At 45.2% G+C, this 22,172-nt stretch overlaps 1 protein-coding gene across 5 annotated transcripts in view; it reads left to right on the top strand.

Moving 5' to 3' along the window:
* Window positions 1–22,172, top strand: part of LARGE1 (LARGE xylosyl- and glucuronyltransferase 1) — a 602,335-nt gene that overhangs the window by 350,657 nt on the left and 229,506 nt on the right. For all 5 annotated transcript variants that reach the window (XM_061125420.1, XM_061125415.1, XM_061125416.1 and 2 more), the window contains one exon: window positions 44–215. In XM_061125420.1, coding sequence (XP_060981403.1) covers window positions 44–215 — 172 coding nt within the window. The remainder of the gene's footprint in view (window positions 1–43; window positions 216–22,172) is intronic.

Consider the following 22,172-nt stretch of genomic DNA (forward strand, 5'->3'; position numbering starts at 1 on the left):
CTTTTTGCTTTCTCCTACTCTTTCTCTTCACTTCCCTGTCTAGTCTGAAGTTTCCTGGATCCCCAACAAACACTACTCTGGGATTTATGGTCTGATGAAGCTTGTCCTCACCAAGACTCTTCCCGCCAACCTGGAGAGGGTCATCGTCCTTGACACAGACATCACGTTTGCAACAGACATTGCCGAGCTCTGGGCTGTGTTCCACAAGTTCAAAGGTAATTATAGCTCTTTTTTGTTTTTCTGACATCTTTGAAGATATTGACTGACATGACAAGAATAGCAGTTGTATTTTAAAAGTGAGGGCAGCTCTTAATGAGGTCATGCTAATGAAATAGACAAGGAATTATAGAGGTGAGCATCAGTTCTACTCTCATTTGATACATGTTAGAGGAAAACTGGGATTGGCTTGGATGTCTTTAATAATTGAAGAGGTAAGATCTGTGTTCATAGGAAGAACCCAATTGAGGGTTGTTGAATTGCTTTGTAAGAGACAGTTATCAAATGTGTGTATTTTGTGTGCCCATAATTGAGTGTTGGCTTTCTCATGTGGAGACACGCATTTATTGGTTTTCCCTTTTTATCAAATGATACTTTGATTGCTGAGAAAGCCTGTGAGATGGTGGTGATGGCTACTCATTATAGAGTGTTTGAAAATGTTCTTATGACTTTTTCTTTCATTAAAAATTTAATGGTTTATCATTTTAAAGAAGTAAATTTGGCTTTCTAAGGGGTTCTTTCTGGTCAGTTTCTTCTTAGTTTTTATTGTTAACTCTTGTCACTGCCCCAAGGTATGTGTGAGTATCAGGTAGGAAATTGTGAGGATAGTCAGTGTTTATAACTGGTGTGGATGCATGAGAGAAGCGGCAGGCACAAACCCTGCTATTATTTTAATACCCCTCTCCCAGGCGTCATCCTTTAAATTACGTTATTAGTTTTATATTCTCAATATTAGACAAATACATTGAGAGATAAATCTAGTGGTGAGTTTTGTTTTTTTTTTATTCTTCTGGCTTCTGCACTCTGGCTTCTGTGTTTAAAATCCCTCCTGCCTCTTCTCTATCGCTCCTTATCCTCTGAAGGTGAAATATTGTTTCGTGATTTTAAATCACAGCATTCTCAAGAATCACAGGCTATTCCAGTTGGTTTCTGTTTTCATTCACTGACAGAAGAGTAAACTCCTCACCCACTCCAGCCTCTGCCTGTTTCCTTCTGGGAGCCTCCCAGCTTTGGGATAATTGAAAAAAAATCCTTAGCACACCATGGGATTGAAACTACTCTGACCCTTGGACTCTTTTCCTTGTCAGGATCAAAACTTTCCTTATCCGTGTCAATAATGACACTAATAGACTGTTGAAACAGAGTGTGTCTCAGCTTTCTGATCACTTCTTCATAGAGTGTTTGGACCTGTTTTAGTTCACAAAAAAAGGAACAGGAGCTTGGCAGGATGCAAGGTTCCACTTGGAGCTGAGATCAGAGTGCGTGTGCGCATTGTCTTCCCTGCGCATCTCTTTTCAAGGCCCCCATCACATCTACGTGTTTTTGTTTTTTCCTGATTACACTGCACTCTTTAGGTGCATTTTTTCTATAGTGATGTGGCATTTTATTCCTATTTTAGTGCTGACCTTCAGGATTCAGTGATGGACTTATTCAACAGGCACTTGTTGCATCCCTGCTGGGGGTCACCGGCTGTAAGGAGTCATCCACTGGGCCCTGGCTGCATGATGAGAAGTGAAGGGGAGGGAGGGACCTCCACCTCCAGCTGGGACCATGTCACTGTGGACGTGATGATCATGTCCGTCTTGCAGGATGAGAGTTGTGGTTGTGTGTGGTGGACACTCACATTTCCCTTGGGGAGGAAAGGCTCATTCCTCCAGCTGCTGGGAGACTGCCTGCAGGTGGGCTCTGCTCTCGGCCGTCTTTGGAGAATGGTCTCAGGTGAAGAGAGTCACCTTGCCCGGGGCCACGCCCACACCGTGGACTGAATAATGCATGTGAAATCTTGCAGGATCCACTGGCGTCTGCCTGGCAGCCACATTTCTCCCTGTGGCGAGTCCTGCTGGCACACCGCCCCTTTCATAGATGCTGTTCTGAGAATTCTCCCTAAGTTAACCCCCAGCGTGCTCACTCCCATTCCCGCATCTACTTCCCAAGAAACTCAGCCTGCCATATACATTCAGAGCTGCAAGTCTCTCCTGGATGAGTGTAACCCAGCAACATCCCAGGGACGGGTGGTCCCCAAAGGTAACCTGTCGCTGGGAAATCACATCTATTCTGTCCCAGCAAGGACCTGCCACCACACTGGTGGGGTTCTGTCGCCCTTCACAACCACAGTAATAATCCTGGTGTTAAGCCTGCCCACCCCCATATCCCCATGGACGGGAAGGCACCCAAGGCTCTTGCTGCTCCCGGAGATGACCCAAGGATGTGGATTTGGAGGGCTCAGAGACTCAAGGCAGCTCCTGGGGCAGAGCAGAGTATATGGGCCAAGGTCAGGGCCGGGGAAGTTTGACTGCAAGGAATTCAGTTAATGGGCTGCATTTTATTTGCCCATCCTCTCGTTGGTTCATTTCGAGCATTAATCAGGCCCCCACAGTGCAGAGGAATATATTAGATGCTGTTGTTAGAACAGAGCACCGGCCTTCACGGCGCTCACAAGCAAGGAATACTGTGTCTGTGTTTACCTGTCACCAGCAAAGGAGTATAACAAGCGTCTGAGGTTTTCCCATGCCCACCCTAACTTTTCTGGGAAAATAAGGAAATGAAAAGAAAGTAAGCAAGCTCTTCTCTTTTCCATATGGTGCTCTTTAGTATAGGGTTGTGTGTGTGTGTTTGTGTGTGTGTGATTATTTTTTCTAAACAGAATGATTAGAAGCCAGGTCATGGAATAGGAGTGAAGTCCCTTAGGACAGACCCATAAATGTGGAACACTCTGACCCAGGAGGGACGGTTCCCCTCTCATAAAGGTAATCGCAGCTGATATCTTTCACTGTAAACCTTTTGAGTGACACTGATGCCATTTGGCCTTGCTGGGATTTCTCTGGCCTGGAACAGCTAGTTTATCTGGGCTGTAGTGACTAGTGTTCAGTCTCATATAGACTTGACTCCTTAAGCATGCTGTGAAATCCCCCTTACCTAAACTCATTACGTGGAGAACTAATAAAGAGCTTTTTAGTAAGGACTTAGGCCAGCCTCAGTCTCTGCCGTGGTCATCGCCTATGTGGCATTTGCCTGTCTCTGCATCCTCACCAAGTCTACTCCAGCTGGCATTGGGGCAGAATCAAAGGCATAAGGAAGTGTGATTTTCCCCAGATTTGAGAAATAAAACCTCCATCTGCAGAATACTGGCCCAGCTTGTGAAGTTCCAGGACACCCTCTTTAAAGTAGCTGTGAGCCCTAGGAAGTCTCCGCATGTATTCATCATGATCCGGTAGAATAAGCCAGAACTGGAGCCCCTCTGGAGACTGTGACCACAGGCAGGTTACTTGACTCCTCTGGGCCTCAGTGAGCCAAGAACAATGCGAGCAGGGTCCTTGCAGGACATGCACAGATAGTTTGCATTCTTCCTCCCATGTTCCATTTTCTCTAAGGACTCCTGACAGCAGGTGTGGGGTAACAGCAGATACCATTAGTGGGTGTCCGCTCCAACACCTTGCAACTTTGCCCACAAAACCACGGGGCAGCTGTAAAGTGTACAGTAATGTAAAAAGCCAAATATGAAGAACTTTGGAAGTATTATTTTTGAAAGAACATTTAAGAACTTCTGTGGTTATAATCACTTGCCTTGAAGGGGTTTTTGGACCCTCTATGGCCTTTGTGTGGGACCTTCCCGCATCCCTTCCTCCCTGCTTCCCTGCTCCTCCAACCCCACCTCCCTACCTTCCACATCTATTCGGTCACTCATTCATTAATTCATTATCTTTTGAGCCCTTGGACCTGTCCTTGGCCCTGGGGATAAAATAGTAAGTCACACAGACCCAGACCTGCCCCCATGTTGCTAATTCCTATCAGCTGTTTTTTCTGTGTCGGGAGCCAGACTATCCTGTTACCCCCTCAGAAGTCTTTAAGTGTCTTGCCGGAGATCTTACAGCCTGCACGAGGCACCAGGCCAACCCCAGGCTTACCTCAGAGTCTACTAGATGTTTAACCACTGGATTCTAGATCCAGCTGAACTCACAGTTACATAAAGTGTGGAAAGTACCTTGAAAGGCAGAATTCACGGTGACATAGAATCACATTTGAGGGGAAGCAGCCTTGGCCAAGGGGCTTCCCTGATGGTTCAAACAGTAAAGAATCTGCCTGCAATGCAGGAGACCCAGGTTTGATCCCTGGGTCAGGAAGGGCCCCTGGAGAAGGGAATGGCAACCCACTCCAGTAACTCTTACCTGGAGAATTCCATGGACAGAGGAGCCTGGTGGGCTGCAGTCCGAAGGGTTGCAAAGAGTCAGACACAACTGAAGCAACTCAGCAGCAGCAGCGGTCTTGGCCAGGGAGGCTTGTGAAGGGAAGAAGCAATGGCAACATGAGCTTGATGGCCCCACGTAGCAGGGATGCAGTATCCAGAGGCCAGAGGTCCAGAGAGAGCAGTGCAGACACTGAAACACACTGCAGTCTGTTCCTCAGACAGACCAGGCGGGCCCTGCTTTGGTCATTTGCTCTGATGTCCCCGTGCTGGGGATGCTAGTCCCCCTGGTCCCTCCCTGTCTTGCTGCCTGAGCTCCCTTTAAGATTTTGCTCAAAGCTCAGCTTCTCTCAAGAGTTCTGCCAACTGGCCCCTTTAATCCTGCAACCTGGGGTACCATCCCATCCCTCTCACGCTGCTCTTTCCTGTTTTTTACTGCATCCATCATCTTCTAATTTAGTCCATAATTGCTTAAGATTGCTCTGCTCCACCCAGGAAGCCGCACAGACCCCCAGATACCAAGGACCTAGCTGACTTTACCTGATTATTGTATATCTTTCCAGCTAATACATATGTACCTTGAGGGCAGAGGTCTTTGTCTTCTTCCTGACGCTTTCCCAGCACCTAGAACAATACCTGGAAGTTGCTCCTTAAGTAAAAGAACAGGTAAAACATGTGATTTCAGGTTTGCAGAATAGGAAATAAGGCAAGAGAACCACAAAAGGTTTTGTCAGTTGCAGCTTTGGGTTTTATCTAAAGGTAACTGAAAACCAGTTGAGAGTTTTAGGTACAGAAAAGGATGCTCAGATTTTCAGATTTGAAAAGGTTCCTTTGGCTGTAGGGTGCCTTGAAAGACAGTTTTGGCAGTAGGTGGGAGGTTGTCTACTGCTGTGGTCTAAGCAAGGTATGACAGTGGCCTTATAGCAGGATGTTGCCCTTGGGGGCAGCAGGTGATGTCGAAGAGAGAGAAGAGAGACGAAGGCGGGAGTGGAGTGGATGGCCCCAGGTGATGAGTTCTGTGTTAGGTGTATACAGGTGGAATGAATAGGTCTGGATCTTACAAAAGCCTCTGGGCTGGAGGTATCTTTAGTTGTTTCATTTTTGGAATGAAAATCTATTTTTTTTAAATGTTCCCATTGGACTATGACAGTTTCCTTTTCCGATTTCCAGGTGTAGAATCCAGGGGTGCTGATGCTGCGACTCCCAGCCCTGAAGGGAGGGTGGCTGGCTGGATCTGCTGTTTAGCCAATGGGAGGTCCATTGGGTGATGGCAGGTGGAGGTCAGCACATCCAAAGGCCGGACGAGGTGTGATTGGCAGGCTGTGATTAGCAAGGATGGAGAGCAGACTTCTTGGGAAGAAGGGTCATGGAGTGCACCCTGATTGTGTCAGGAGACCCTGACAGTGCAGCCCACACCCAGTGAGTGATGTCAGTTCCTGCCTCTAGTTACCACTGTGTCATCAAGCCAGCCACGTCGTGATTGCCCTGTCTGTGTGGGATGGGACAGGACAGCCACGCCCATGCTCCCCAGGGTCCCCCAGTAGGGCAAAGGGACCTCTGTCCACTGTGTGAATTTCCTTCATGCACAGGGATACAAGCTCTCTGTGAAGTGAGCTAGAGAGACACTATGAGTCTCCTAGGGAAGAGAAGGAAGGAGAAGTTTCTAGAGTGCTGTGAGGTATTTCTTCCACCTCGTCCTTATTCAGCTCAAGAGTCTACTTCCGAAGTCATTGGACATAGATGTTCAGGGCCTTTCCTAAGGCTGCCTCCCATCCGTCCTCTCACCGTCTTTCTAACCTTGGCACTGTTCACGTCTCTGGACCTCTGTTTCTTATTGGCAGAGTGGGGATGATGACGTGGCGAGGGTGATGTGAAAGGAGACGTAAAAAGGTCTCAGCACGGTGCCTGATGCAGAGGAGGACCAGCAGCGTGTCGTTGCTGCTGTTTCTAATATGTGAGTCATTTTACTGTCGTCACATTAAGCAGCTGTCTGCCTACCTGAAAGAGTCAAGGTGGGAAAATCTTCATCTTAGAGGAGATGGTGTTAGTCCTCTGTGAGTAAGAAAATTTCCCCAGATATCCTCGATCAAGATGAGGATGGAGGGGTGGGTACAATTATGCAGTGGAATATTGCTCAGCCATTAAAAGAAGGAAATAATGCCATATGCAGCAACATGGATAGATCTAGAGATGATCATCCTGGGTGAAGTAAGTCAGAGAAGGAGAAAGTAAGTCAGAGAAGGGATGTCAAAAATAAGTTTGACATCCCTTATATGTGAAATCTAAAACGAAATGATACACCTGAACTTACAAAACAGAAAAACACTTATGGACTTAGAAAACAAGCTCTGGTTCCCTGCACATACTGCTGTGTTTAAGATGGATAACCAACAAGGATATACTATAGGGCACAGGGAACTCTGTCCAGTGTTATGCGGCAGCCTGGATGGCAGGGGAGTTGGGGGAGAATGGATACATGTGCGTGTATGGCTGAGTCCCTCTGCTGTTGACCTGAAACTATCACAACGTTGTTAATCTGCTGTATCTCAATACAAAATAAAATGCTGTTGTTTTTTTAAAAAAAAAAACAAAGCTAAATGAGAGAAAAAAAATTTTTTTAAATGAGGATGGGGGCCTGGGAGGAGGGTCATGTAAGAAGAAGGGTCAGGATTTTGTCGTGATGGGAGTCACCAGCTGTGTGTCTCAGTGGGGAGGAGTATGAGGTTCTCGGACCTGAGTGGAGGCCCGGCTCGCCCCTGTAATTGACACTTCAGTTTTAATAGGAATAATATTTCAGAAGCAAAATACGTAACTCACCTAGTCCTTTGCAGGGATCTGTTATCTCAGTTTTTGATGCAGATTTTTTCGCATTTTACAGTTTCTGAAACTGAGATGTGACTTACCAAAGCCCCTTAACTGTTGATCTTTTTCTCCTAGAAAATGTTTTGCTATATCAGTGTCCCCTTAGAATCTAGAAAATATGCCACTATTATTTTTATCAGTATTGTTTCTTGAGGTTTTCCTTTTATCTTAGAGTGCTGGAGGGAAGATGGAGGGTGGGTAGAGTTCTGGGCTAGAGAAGGAAGAACTGAATTGGCAGGCTGATTAGAATCAGTGAGAGAGAAGGATCTTAGGGTCTCGGATCTTAGGGTCCCCTTGAGTACCTTTTATTATGTGACCTCAGGGTCCTGAGACCTTGTGCTGTTGCCGTTTTTGGTAAATACCTTGCTTGAGTCTCACAGTTAGAATGGTTCCACCTCCTGACAGGCCCACGGGACTTTTTTAAAATTTCAGGGAGAGATAATGATAAGTTTAAAGATTAAAACTATAGGGAGTTCCTCTGCCCAAAGGTATTTTCTCGCTCATTCAGACATTTGATAAATGTTTACTGAACACCTACTTGGTACTGGATGCACACGTTATGCAAAATAAGGCCTGATCCAGTAGAAATTCATGTGACTAACTCATCCTTACTTGAAAAATATCAGACACTTCTGGGGAACATTTTAGGGTTACATGCCATTAGTGTGAATTACTTCAGTTGCTTTTCTAATATTTTTCTGATATCAGCTGCCTTGAGTGAAGGAAATTTTGATCGTGAATGTAGCCCTTGTGGGTGCCTGGATGTTTGGGCTGTCCTAGGTCATTCTGGGGGAATTAGGAGATGAGAGGGTGGGGCAGGATCAAATAAAGGTACTGAAGACTTAGTGGGGGTGACTGAGAGACAGATGCAGACCACGTAGCAGGAAGAGGCAAGAAGCAAATACTGAATCAGTTTATGAAGGGACTTCCCTGGCGGTCCAGTGGTTAAGACTTCACCTTCCAATGCAGGGAGTGCTGGTTTGATCCCTAGTCAGAGAGCTAAGATTGCACATGCCTCGTGACCAAATAATCCAAACATAAAACAGAAGCAATACTGTCACAAATTCAATAAAGACTTTAAAAGTGGTCCACATCAAAAGAAAAAAAAAAAAACTTTAAAAAATAAATTTATGGAGTCAGAGACAAAGCCATCTTGAGAATCACGTGCTTAGGAAAGAAGCCTTTTTGTTCTTATTTGTTCTATAAGTATCTGGGCCAAAGGGGTCTTCCTTGAGGGTTAGCTCTGTTCCAAGTCTATATTAGCGAAATATCAAATCGGATTAACAGGCATATGCTAGTCAAGCAACTAATGGTCATTTGCAACTGTGTTCTCTGAGCAGTAATTCTGAATTGCAGGGTGGAGGCTTTCAGTATCAGAATTAATTACCTGTAGTGTCTTTGCAAACTGTGCAACTCCAAGGCCCCTCCCGTCTCCTGCCAGCGGTCTGGACCACATCAATGCCTTGGCCACCATTGCTTTTGTGCAAGGTTTCTCCACCTCTTGACATTTGGGGTTGGGTAATTCGTCATCATGGGGGCTGTCCTGTCATCCCTAGCCTCTACTCACTAGATGCCAGTTGCACTCCCCTTCCCCAGTTGTGACCAGCAAACGTATCTCCAGGCATCTGCAAGTGTCCCCTGAGGACAGTCTTTCTCTGTTGGGAACCTCTTCCTTAGTGGTTCCATTACTGATTTTAGAAAAAGGTATAGGAAGTCCAGCACTGGTGGTGCTGCTCTACCTAGTTTATAATGGCCAGTGCCAAAGAAGAAATGAAATCTGAACTTTCTGCCGCTTGTTTATTGGTTCATATCTTGGAGACCCCTTACCACGTGCCCTTTATGAATGACTTTCGGAGTCAACCCTATGCTCAAGCTTCTGCTGCATGCACTTCAGACTTCCTTTCCCCTTTTTTTATGCTCAACACTACCTTCCAAGATGCTTGATGTGTGAATTTTTTCCTCTCCTAGGGCTACAGATAGTTGAATAGCCACTAGTGAATTTCCTCCTTCAGAAGATGAAGTGGTTGTTCCAAGTAGCTAAGTCGTGTCTGACTCTTTGTGACCCCATGGACTGCAGCACACCAGGCTCCTCTGTCCTCCATTGCCTCCCAGAGCTTGCTCAAATTCATGTCCATTGAGTCGGTGATGCTATCCAACAATCTTGTCCTCTGCTGCCCCCTTCTGCTTCTGCCTTCAATCCTTCCCAGCATCAGGGTCTTTTCCAATGAGTTGGCTCTTTGCATCAGGTGGCCGAAGTATTGGAGCTTCAGCATCAGTCCTTCCAATGAATGTTCAGGGTTGATTTCCTCTAGGATTGACTGGTTGGATCTCCTTGTTGTCCAAGAGACTCTCAGGAGTCTTCTCCAGCCCCACATTTCAAAAGCATCAATTCTTTAGTGCTCAGCCTTCTTTATAATGCCTTCATTCCCTTGTACCTGGAAGGAAGCTTGGTACTAAGGGAACGCATGACTGAATTGACCTGACTCAAATGCATTCTTCCATAAATTAGGGTAGGACCCTCTGGAGTTTATGATTTTTCCCTCAGAATCAGAAGACCCAACATGCTGCTCATCTCCATACTTGTGAAGAGAAGTCATGTGACTACTGCAAGGACACATTTTTTCTCCTAAACACGTACACATAGATTATTAGCAGCATCTAATATATGACAAGGACGGACATGGCCTGTCAAGGAAGACAAATGGCTGTTCTCTTCTCCATGTGGCGCACTGGGCTTGTGCATCTGGAGAGTGCAGTGGGCAGATTTGTGTGTGCTAATTCCTTATTGAGATAGATGGAGGGGCCGTTGAAGGGAACACTGTCAGCCAGCATAGGATGGGGTGAAATCACCAGCTTCCCGAGAAGCAGAAGGATATTTTTTTCATTATCCACCATCTCCACTTAGACCAGGAAGCTTGGGTTTCTGTTTTCTGGTTTACCTTTTGCTAGGTCTCAGGACAGAGAAGGTGTGGCAATTTGAGGCTTCTATTCTTTACGGCTTAGATGTCAAAAGATCATATCCCATGATGGCAAAAATGCTTAAAAGATTAAAAAAGGATTTCCCAAATCTACCCAATAATCCATTTTCTGGAACAGGGAGGAGAATGATGTGATACTAGAATATTAAAAAAAATAAAAAAAGAGGCATCCTTTGAAGGATTTTTGGGTGGAAGTGAGAAAGAAGGGAGGGAGGGGGAGGGTTGGTTGGCAGAGACGGAACTTGCTTTTTTCTTCTTTAAGTGAACTTTAAAAATTTTTGGAACAGTTTATTATTTACAGAAAAATTATGAAGTTGGTACAGAGTCCCCATATACCGTGCACCCAGTGTCCCTTATTATTATTAATATCTTGAATGAGTTTGGTACATTTGGGGGATACCTTGCTTTGATGAGATGTCTGATACAGTCCAGATTCTGCATGCACCTGGATGTTCCATATACATTAGCTCCTTTTATCCTCACAACAGTCCTGACAGATGGCTAGTCCAATCTGTGTCTTACAAGAGGGAGAACTAATGCTTAAAAAAGTTAAACAACACACCCAAATCATCTACCTGGTAAGTGGGAGAGCCACAGTCTCAGCCTTCAGCCTGTCTTTTTCATTTGTGGATTTAGTCCATAGGTTTTTAAGCAGTGCTCCTTGTCATTCTCAAAGTCAGTACTGAGCTGTAAGGATGGGTAAGATGATATACCAGTCTTCATGAAGGTGAACTCTAGTTGAGAATTCAGAAGGGCAAATAAATACTAAGAAAGGGTTATAATGAGGGATAAGAGCATGTACCAAGCACAATGCTGCCATCCTGGGAGGAGAGATTAGCTCTGGGATCTGGGAAAGTCATCACTCACAACACAAGAAAAATGGGTCTTGTGGGTTGGCTGGAGATCTCCACGTGGGAAAAGTGGGACCAAGGAGAACAAAATGGACCAAACTCATGATTTGAAACAGAATGGCATGTTGCCTGAACTTCAGGGCATTCCTACTGCTGGACCTTTTTGTACAAAGAGTTGAGTATCGGTGGGTGGAATGGGAACCTGATGGAAGATTGCCAAGTAGGTGGGAGCTAGATCACGGTAGGTGTGGTGTGGCATGCCACACCAGGGAATTTGGGTTTTTCTAGGAGATGGTGAGAATCCGTTGACAGTCTCTGAGGTGAAGAGTGACATGATCAGGCTGGTCAGTTCTCAGGATAGAAAGGTGACTGGGCTACAGTGGGTGGGATGGGCTGGATGGTGCCCAACCAAAAGCAGAGTCCAGTCAGTTGGCATGCATGTCAGTAATCCAAGAAACCAATGATCGTTGTCTGAGCTAACGTGGAGGTAGGATGGAACAACATAATCGTTTAAAGATGAGTGTCCCAGTAAGATGTGGTGCACTAGAGAAAAATTCATCTCTAGTTTCCCAGTTTAGACGATTAGGTGGGAAATACAAGAGAAAGCATATATTTAGGGTAAAAAAGTAAGTTCAGCTCTCTTAGCTCTGTGATTTTGTGCTGCTACTGGTGGTGGTTAATGTTTCTATAACAAATGCTTCCTCACAATGCACTCCATTTGTGCTCCACTGTGATAGATGTTCTGTCTTAGCTGCTCAGCATCCATGCCCCACTTCCACCAGCATCAGCAGGGTGTCTCTCCTTGTCTTGACTGGTTTTCAGCGTGCGTAACAGTTGGTGATCCTGTCCCTGGTTTCAGGGATAAGGGCATGACCCTGTCCTGCCTAACAGTGGGACTATAGTCATCTCCCAGGCTCTGATGACTGGTTCACAGTGGTGGTATGCCTGAAGCTGAATCCATCGCAACTAATGAGGGTAAGCCAAGAACTTTTACCGGAACTTCTGGGAAAGATTTTCTACTACAGTTGCTGTTACTATGAAAAGATAAGACCAGAACTTTTGTTGGTCATTTTGCCACTGTGTCAGGGGACCCCAAGACTACCCCTAGATTCAGTGTTCTATTAGGAGGACTCATGGGAGTCAACATGAGTGGAATTCATGGCTATGGCTTATTACAGCAAAGGACATAAAGCAAAATCAGCCAAGGACAAAGGTGTATGGGGTGGAGTCCAGGGGAAACAAGGCTGAGGCTTCCAGAATCTTCTCCCAGTGGAGTCACATGGGGTACACTTGATTCCTCCTGCAGTGTGTGAAATGCTCTCCACTAGGGAAACTCATTAGAAACTCAGCACCCAAGACCTTTATTCAGGGCTGGTCATGTAGACATCTTCTCTTGTTGTTTAGTCATTAAGTCTGTCTGACTCTTTTGTAGCCCACCTGGTTCCTCTGTCTGTGGGATTTCTTAGGCAAGAATACTGGAGTGGGTTGCCATTTCCTCCTCCAGGGGATCTTCCTGACCCAGGGATCAAACCCATGTCTCCCGCATTGGCAGGCAGATTCTTTACTATCGAGCTACCCGGGAAGCCCCAGGCATCCTCTGGCACATAGCAAAATCCCAGACTCCCAAAAGGAAAGTGGGTATTCATCATAAACTATAATGTTTGCATAAGCAATTTTAAACACATTGGGCCATTTTTACCAGGGAGTAATATGAATAGGAACCTTCCTGGAATGCACGTTCACACATGCCGGCCAAGGGCCAGCTTTGCAAGCAGGTCTTTCTAAGGATGGCAGCCTCAGGCTGGGTGTGTAACCTCTTTCCTACACAGCCACTGGGTCTGAGAGTGAAAGAAAATCTGATATCCTGAGAAGAGAGACTAATTCCATATTACGCTGTGTTGCAGTCTCTAATTCCAGCCAGGCCGGGAGCAAAATATCTTTCTTTTTTTTAATTTCTTAAAGTCAATTTAAATCTCTGTCACTTGCAGCCTTAAGGAGCACACTGGCCAATAGAACCCATTGTAAATACAGTGTTCTTTTTTTATTCCCTTCCCACAAACCCCCATTACCACTTCCTGTCTCAGACAGACGGGGTCCTCCTCCATGACCATACAGGTAATAGACATTTGCACATTTCTGATACATGAAGAGATTTTTCTTTAGCATTTTAGAGTGCTGCTATGTCTAGATGGAGAAGGTAGATTTTGGAACCTACTGGCCCACAGATATGACCTAAATTGAAAGTTTAACATACCTGAATATCTCCTTGATCTTCCCTTTTGCAAATTGCTCTGCTCTGAGAAATTGTACGCTGCTCGTGGTAAGTAGTATCTGCAGCTTGGGCTGTGTCCTGGGCTTTCTTCCTTGTTTGGTCTAATTAATTATGTCATCATTCAAGCAGATGAGGTGTGTGCCTTCCTGGGACATCAATTACAAAATAAATCAGTGTTTGTCAAAGTGAAAAGGTGGCATGTTGAAAGATAAATTTTCTTTCCGGTCTTGTACAGAAACAAAAGGAAATGAGGGAACTTGTAGCGTGGCTTTGCTGGCATGCACACATATAGAAAACAGGATCGGAAGGAATCTTAGAGATTTGGAACTAGTGCACTGCTTTTTGTTGAAAGGCGAAGAAGACCCAGAAGGTCTTTCATTTATGTGATGCAGTTGCAAGAGTACTTAACTTGGATGTGGGTCTGTGTTCTACCGTCACTAGCCTCAGGCAAGTCACTCTCCCTTTCTGATCCAAGGATATCTGTTCAATAAGTATTTGTTGAATGACTGGTGAAGAGATGAATGAGTCTGTAAAATAGGTTTGACTGGGATCTCAGTGCTCCTTTCAGGTCTGTGAATCTTACACAAATTCACACTGGCAGAAGCAGAGCCAGAACCATATAAAGTGTCAGTACCTTTGATACCTTTCTTGCTCTCATGCTCTGCATTTATCTGTTGACTCGGCCTTCAAGGTCTATCCCAGTCTGACCCTGGTTGATGCTAAAAAATTAGTTCCTATAGTCCCCCCTTATCTGCAAGTGGTTGCCGGAAACTGGATAGGACCAAATGTTATATAGGCTATGTCTTTTCCTACATTACTTTGCCAACAAAGGTCTAGTCAAGGCTATTGTTTTTCCAGTGGTCATGTATGGATGTGAGAGTTGGACTATAAAGAAAGCTGAGCACCAAAGAATTGATGCTTTTGAACTGAGGTGTTGGAGAAGACTCTTGAGAGTTCCTTGGACTGCAAGGAGATCCAACGAGTCCATCCTAAAGGAAATCAGTCCTGAGTGTTCATTGGAAGGACTGATGATGAAGTTGAAACTCCAATACTTTCGCCACCTGGTGTGAAGAGCTGACTCATTGGATAAGACCCTGATGCTGGGAAAGATGGAGGAGGATTGGGAAAGGAGGGGAAGGGGACAACAGAGGATGAGATGGTTGGATGGCATCACCGACTCAATGGACATGAGTTTGGGTAAACTGTGGGAGTTGGTGATGGACAGGGAGGCCTGGTGTGCTGCGGTCCATGGGGTCACAAAGAGTCAGACATGACTGAGTGACTGAACTGAACTGATCTGAAACATACCTTGGACTGCAAAGAGATCAAACCAGTCAATCCTGAAGGAAATCAGTCCTCTAATACTTCGTCCACCTGATGCAAAGAACTGACTCATTGGAAAAGACCCTGATGCTGGGAAAGGTTGAAGGCAGGAGGAGAAGGGCATGAGATGGTTGGATGGCATCACCCGCTCAATGGATGTGAGTTTGAGCAAGTTCCGGGAGTTGGCTGATGGACAGGGAAGCCTGGTGTGCTGCAGTCCATGGGGTCACAAAGAGTCAAAAACAACTGAGTGGCTGAACTGAACTGATACGTACCTACCTATGATAAAGTTTAATCTATAAATTAGACACAGAGTATCCACCTTGTCAACATCGGTACTCTTGGCTTTGGGCCATTGTTAAGTAAAACAAGGGTTCCTTGAACATAAGCATCACAATACCTCAACATCCCATCTAATAACCAAGGCAGGTATTAATACTAAGTGACTCATGGGTGGCCTTGTTTTCAGTCACTGTGTTGCGTCTGACTCTGAAGTCCCATGGACTGCAGCATGCCAGATTTCCCTGTCCTTGCGTATCTCCTGGAGTGTATTCAGACTCAGGTCCATTGAGTCGATGATGCCATCCAACCATCTCATCCTCTTTACTCTCTTCTCCTACCTTCAACCATTCCCAGCATCAGGGTCTTTTCCAATAAGTCTGCTCTTTGCATCAGGTAGCCAAAGTATTGGAACTTCAGTGTCAGTCCTTCCAATGAAAGATATTAGAAATCAAATTCAGGACTGATTTCCTTTAGGACTGATTGCTTTGATCTCCTTGCTGTCCAAGGGACTCTCAGGAGTCCTCTCCAGCACCACAGTTCGAAAGCATCAATTCTTTGGCACTCAGCCTTCTTTATGGTGCAACTCTCACATCCATACATGACTACTGGAAAAACCATAGCTTTGACTATCTTGACGTTTGTCAGCAAAGTAATGTCTCTGCTTTTTTAATACACTGTCTAGGTTTGTCAGAGCTTTCCTTCCAAGGAGCAAGCATCTTTTAATTTCATGGCTGCAGTCACCATCCACAGTGATTTTGGAGCCCAAGAAAATAAACTCTACTACTGTTTCCAATTTTTCCCCTTCTATTTGCCATGATGTGATGGGACCAGATGCCATGATCTCAGTTTCTTTTTTCTGAATGTTGAGTTTTAAGCCAACTTCTTCACTCTCCTCTTTCACCCTTAGCAGTAGGCTCTTTAGCTCCTCTTTGCTTTCTGCCATTAGTGTTGTATCATCTGCATATCTGAGGTTGTTGGTATTTCTCCCAGCATCTTGATTCCAGTTTGTGATTCATCCAGCCCAGGATTCTGCATGATGTACTCTGCATATAAGTTAAATAAGCAGGATGACAATATACAGCCTTGTCTTGAATGAACAAAATTAGCTTTTCAGTTTCTGTGGCTTTTTGAGTTCTACAACATTCTTTTTTTTCCCTTTCTGCTCCTGTGAAGTGGCAAATCACAGATGCCCTGGAGCCACCCTGGGGGCTTGCACCACCAAGTTCATATACAGGCAAGAAAACACTAGGTAAGGTAGAAACAGACACAGAGTACGGGGGAGTGATGATGTCAGGCCCCAGAGTTCCTGGAGAAGTTAGATCTCCCAAGAGTGAGTGGTGACATGTTGGCTCAGCCTAGTGAGAATCTCAGAACAGAAATCTGGCTTCCAACCCACGCTAGGTCCTAGCCTCTGTCTCTGGAGACACTCTTGGAAACCACTACAGTGGGAGGTGGGGTTTTGAAAACTCCTGGAAGCTTTTCATAGCAACACACAGTAGGTGCTCTTCCCCAAATGCTTGTTTCCCTTAGGACTTTAGAGATGCACTGATGGCATATGATGTCACCTCCCCCTCCCCTACCCCCACATATATGTATATATAGAGAGTATATTTATTATGCAATATATATTATATATAGTTTTTGCTTATTTTTTGGTCACACCATGTGGCATATGGGATCCTAGTTCCCTGACCAGGGATCGAACCCATGCCCCTGCATTGGAAGTTCAGAGTGTTAACCACTTGACCTCCAGGGAGGTCCATATTATATATATCATACATGTACACATATGTGTGCGTGTGTGTGTGTGTGTGTATATTAGTTTCAAGGGAAATATATATTCTTTGTAGAACCATAAGATCAGAATTCCAGACAGGACAGCGTGACTGCAGCATAAAGTATCCCCAGGCATTATAGTAATAGTGAAAGGGCTTCACTCCAGAGGCAGAAACAAGAATTTACCAGACCCTTTCAAGAGTCAACTGTTCTGTCACAGGCATCATTAAGGTTCAGTATGTGGATCCCCTTGATATGTGTGTATCATGAATAAAACAGTACCTATCCATAACACACAATGAAGAAAATATAATTCCTCCTATGTTTCTACTGCCTAGAGTTAAATATCATTAACATTTTGGGGTAAAATGTTAGTTACTTGTTATTTATATGTTTTTATTATAGTTATGTTGGCTTCCCTGATAGCTCAGTTGGTAAAGAATCCTCCTGCAATGCAGGAGATCCCAGTTTGATTCCTAAGTCAGGAAGGTCCACTGGAGAAGGGATAGGCTACCCACTCCAATATTCTTGGGCTTCGCTTATGGCTCAGCTGGTAAAGAATCCACCTGCAATGCGGGAGACCTGGGTTCTCTCCCTGGGTTGGTAAGATCCTCTGGAGAAGGGAAAGGCTACCCACTCCAGTGTTCTGTCCTGGAGAATTCCATGGACTGTGTAGTCCATAAAGTTGCAGAGTTGACACAGCTGAACAACTTGCACTTTCATAGTTATGTTAGTTATTTTCTTTCAGGCACTTTTCTGTTTTTCTAATGTATAAACTGGGATCATATTATAGTAATGTTTATATTCTAGTATTTTTTAACTACATATTATAACCATTTCCCCACCTTATGCATCGGGTCATTTGTTATGCTTCCTGGTATTCCATGATTATTATTTATCTGTTCAAGCCTTGGATTGTTACTCTGTTTCCAGTTGCTTTGGGTCTTCTAAAAGAGCAAAATGCTAGTCCTGTCTTGAACTTTAGAAGACTATAGCCTGAGGCTGCTCACATACAGATATCTATAGATGCTCTGAGCTCAACAGTGCAATGTCTTGGCTACAGAAAGAGTCAGACAGCCCTGCGTCCAAGTGCCAAGTGGCTATGTGATCTTGGGCTGAGCCAGTTAACCTGTCTCTGCTGTATATTCCTGATAGGAAACTGAGCACTTTCTCCACCAGTTCACAGAGGCTGGCCAGAGTACTGGACCAGACCATCTACCTCTCTGTTCCCTTCACTTCTCCTAAACGCAGTTAGTTTTCACACTGGCTGCAGGTTGACTGGGGGTGGGGATTGCACCTTAAGAAGAATGATGCCCAAGTCTTCCCTTTGCCAACCAAGCCAGAATGTCTTGTCTGGACCCTCGATATCCATACTTTCCAGGCTCCTTATCTAAGGCTTAAGTGCAGATGGGTCCATGCTCACTGCACAAAGTTACTGACCCAGGATCTGCTGTCGACTGCAACAAAAGAGACTCTGTGTCTTGGCTGTCTTGTCACTGGGGCAGGGTAGCATTTGGGAGAAGTGTTTGGAGACCAGGATTAAAATCCTGGCACTTGTACCTCCCAGGGAAGTATGCCAACCTGTTTACTTTGTGTCGAGAGCTCAAACAGTGATCAAAATCCGATCCAACATCATAAATACCAGAAAAGGTCAGGGTTGGGCTGGTTATGGGATCAGGCGCACACAGCCGCACCGGGGCTGGCCCTGGGTCAGCTCAGACATTCAGTGGGGGGGCAGGGGGACTCAGCCAGACCCAGGCACACAGCACCCCCAGCCAAAGAATGAAGGTTCACTTGGCTCTGTTGCTTTTACTGAAGGAGGAGAAATGCCATTTTCTCAGCAGTGGTTCTTCTTGACTCATTAGTGAAGTTGGCATGTTAACCGGTTATTTTGTAACTTCTCTGCAAACATCATAGAAAGAGAAGGGGAGCAGCAGGCGGAAGGTGTGAGTATTTACTGAGCTCCTCTTCTGTGCATGTCTTCCCGGGGGTTGACAGGACATTTCCCTTACCCCAGGCCCATGCCCAGTGCCGCTGAGGGTCCCGAGTCAGTCACATGGCCAGCAAGTGGCAGAGATGGGATTTTGTCCCAGGTCAGCAGAACTCTAAAGCCCGCCTTTCCCTCCCCCCCTTCCAAGGCTACACATCATAATAGTTAGGGGGATTTAATTAGGCCATTTCTAGATAATCAGATCTTGATTGTGACAATGAGAAGGAAATCCCATTGCAGGCTGTTTAAAAGAACTTTCCATGTACATTTTTAAAGTACAGTGGAGGTAGTGGAACAAAATGATCAGGTCCTTTCCCCCTTGGGGCTCACATGGGAACCCCACTGGCTCCTTTAATAAAAGAGCATCCCCGTCCTCAGGGATGGCAACGGAGGGGGTGTGAAACACAGATACCCATGGACTTGGGGAGCTCGCCTGCTTTTTATTAAAAGAGCTGGTGGGGAAGATGCCCAGTAAAATGCATTACTGGTAGGAAAAAACTAAGAGCTGGTGGAGTCCATTGCCAGGCTTTGCTTTTCATTTGTAACCAGGTGGAGATATTGGCCCATCAGTACTTTTCATAGCTTATCGACTATATCCCACAGTAGGAAATACATTTCGCATCATAATCCAAAAAATACATATGTGTGTGTTATACACATCTATACATATATGTATATGTGTGTGTCAGTCACTCCAAAAAATACATATGTGTGTTATACACATCTATACATATATGTATATGTGTGTGTCAGTCACTCAGTCGTGTCTGACTCTTTAAGATCTCATGGACTGTATAGCCCACCAGGCTCCTCTGTCCTGGAATTCTCCAGGCAAAACGACTGGAGTGGGTAGCCATTCCCTTCCCCGGGGGATCTTCCTGACCCAGGGATCAGATTCGGGTCTCCTGCATTAGCAGGCAGATTCTTTACCGTCTGAGCCACCAGGGAAGCCCATATATGTATATACAGGTACATTATGTAGATGTACAACCTAAATTTTTCTTTCACAAAATAATACTTCACCTTACTGTGTTCAATGAAGTTTATATTTTCTCGTTTATTTGGTGTTTTAATTTTTAAAATGCTTGTTAAATCCACTCAATTATTTTCACAGCCCTGTAGTGTATGGCAAACTCTAGCTGCAAAATATTGGACCGGAAGGTCTCTTAAGGTGCCTTTTAACTCCATGTTAAGCATTCTGAAGTTCAGCAGAGCTGCCTATAATCATAGAGGAGATCATGAACTCATTTTCTAAAATCCATGTGCTGGGAGGGAACATGGGGATCTCATTGAGGCTCCCTCCCTCTTCCCTGGCAGACCTCCACTGAGGTCCTTTAAATGAGCTAACCTGTAGGGGTGTCATGCACAGTGGTGGGCAGGTAGAAGAGGACTCAGTGTATCTCATTTTCCTTTCCTCCCAGGCAGGTGTCATGTTTTATTCATCTCTGTGTTGCTAACAGCTGGTGTAATGCACAGCATTGGGCTCAGTAAATTGATGGGGGAAAATGGAAAAAAAAATATGTCTCAATTCTCGTCTTTTACTTAGTCTTTGGGGAAAGCTATACAGTCTGCCTTTTATCATGCAGTTCCTTTCTTTTTTTAAACTAGCTTCAATTTAATTCAGGAACAGGTAATGAATGCTCAGCTATGTGCCAGGTAGTGTTGGGTGTGCAAGACACTAAACAATCCTTACAGAAAGGGATTCCTGTATAAACAGAAAAAAGGAGAGAAAAAGCAGAAATAACTGCAAAGTTGTGTGATTGTTGCTTGTACAGACAAGTTACCAAAGTTCTGTGGGGGCATTGAAGATGGAGAGCCAGTTCTGCTCAGGAGTGGTAGGAAAAAGATACAGAGGAGAAGCACTTGAGCTGGGCCTTGAAGTTTCAGTAGGAGTTTGTGAGTCACCAAGTAAAGGGAACTTTTAGGCAAAAGAAACACCTTGGAAAAGGCAGGGAGGAATAGCCTTGTAAAGGTGGGGGCACCGTGATCATGGGTGTGGCTAAAGCTCGAGGCTCAAGGGGGAAGTGGGTGTACAGGGTAGTTGAACATTTGGTCTTTGGACATAAGATTAGGGTCTGGACCCCAGGCTTTCCTCTTTCTGTGGGCATGTGTGATAAGTCGCTTCAGTTGTGTCTGACTCTTTGTGACCCCATGGACTGTAGCCTGCCAGGTTCCTCTGTCCATGGGATTCTCCAGGCAAGAATACTGGAGTGGGTTGCCATGCAACCCAGGGGATCTTCCCGACCCAGAGATCGAACCCGAGTCTCACATCTCCTACATTGGCAGGCAGATTCTTTACCACTAGCGCCACCAGGGAAGGCTTGTAGAAGGATATCTTCCTCCTAATTGCTGGAACCTATGAAAGTTAACATATAAGGCAAAAGGGACCTTGCAGGTGTGATTGAGTTAAGGTTCTCAAGGTGAGAAGATTGTCCTGGACTGTATGTGTTGGCCTTAAATGTGTCTGTGATATAATAAAAAATACGTAATTGGTCTTTGTCCCAGATTCCTCACACAAGAGTTTCTAAACTCTTTGGAATTTTCCAAAGGGAAATAGGAGTGTCTTTTATTCTATTAAGGCCAGTCCTGGCCCCTCAATAACTTTATGATGGGGCTGGTTTCTGGAAAGACCAGGGCATGATTAGAGGTTAGGGAATTTTAGCTGCACCATCTCAAGGCAGAGGAGAGGGGCTGGAGATTGAAGCAGTCACCACTGGCCAGTGATTTGGTCAATCCTTCTATGGCCTGAAACCTCTAATAGAAACCCTAAAATGATGGGATTCATTGAGCTTCCAGGTTGGTGAGTACAAGGAGGTGCTGGGAGGGTGGTCCACCAGAGAGGACCTGGATGCTCTGTGCCCCTTACCTGCCCCGTGCGTCTCTTCCGTATGGATGTTCCCAAATTGAATCTTTTATAACAAATGAGTCCTAGTGTGTAAAGTGCTTTTCTGAGTTCCCTGAGTCTACCAGATTATCAAACCTGAAAGGCAAGGGTTGAGGGCACCCCTGACTTTCTAGCCAAGTTGGACAGAAGTGTGGGTACCCTGGAGACCCAACACTGGCAGCTGGCATCTAAAGTGAGGGCATCGTTTAAGACAATGAGCCCTTCAGCTGCTGGGGTCTGTGCCAACTCTAAAAGTGTGAGAAATGAATTGGGTTGAAAGACACCCAGGTGGTGTCCAGAATGTTGGGGATTGACTAGTGCGAGGAAAACACCTATACATTTGATGTTCTGGGTGTTATGAGTAAAAGCAGTTCCAAGTATCTTCAGAGGAGAGGGAGAGAGGGAGATTTGACTGCAGAGAGAAGCCACGTGATGTCAAAGGCAGTGGCTGGAGCGATGCACTCTGAGGATGGAGGAAGGGACCATGAGCCAGGAGATGCAGGCAGCACCAGAAACTGCAAAGGGCAAGGGAGTCAGAGTCTCCCTCAGAGCCTC

Source organism: Dama dama, chromosome 22, assembly GCF_033118175.1.
Source record: "Dama dama isolate Ldn47 chromosome 22, ASM3311817v1, whole genome shotgun sequence".
NCBI classification, from domain to species: Eukaryota; Metazoa; Chordata; class Mammalia; order Artiodactyla; family Cervidae; genus Dama; species Dama dama.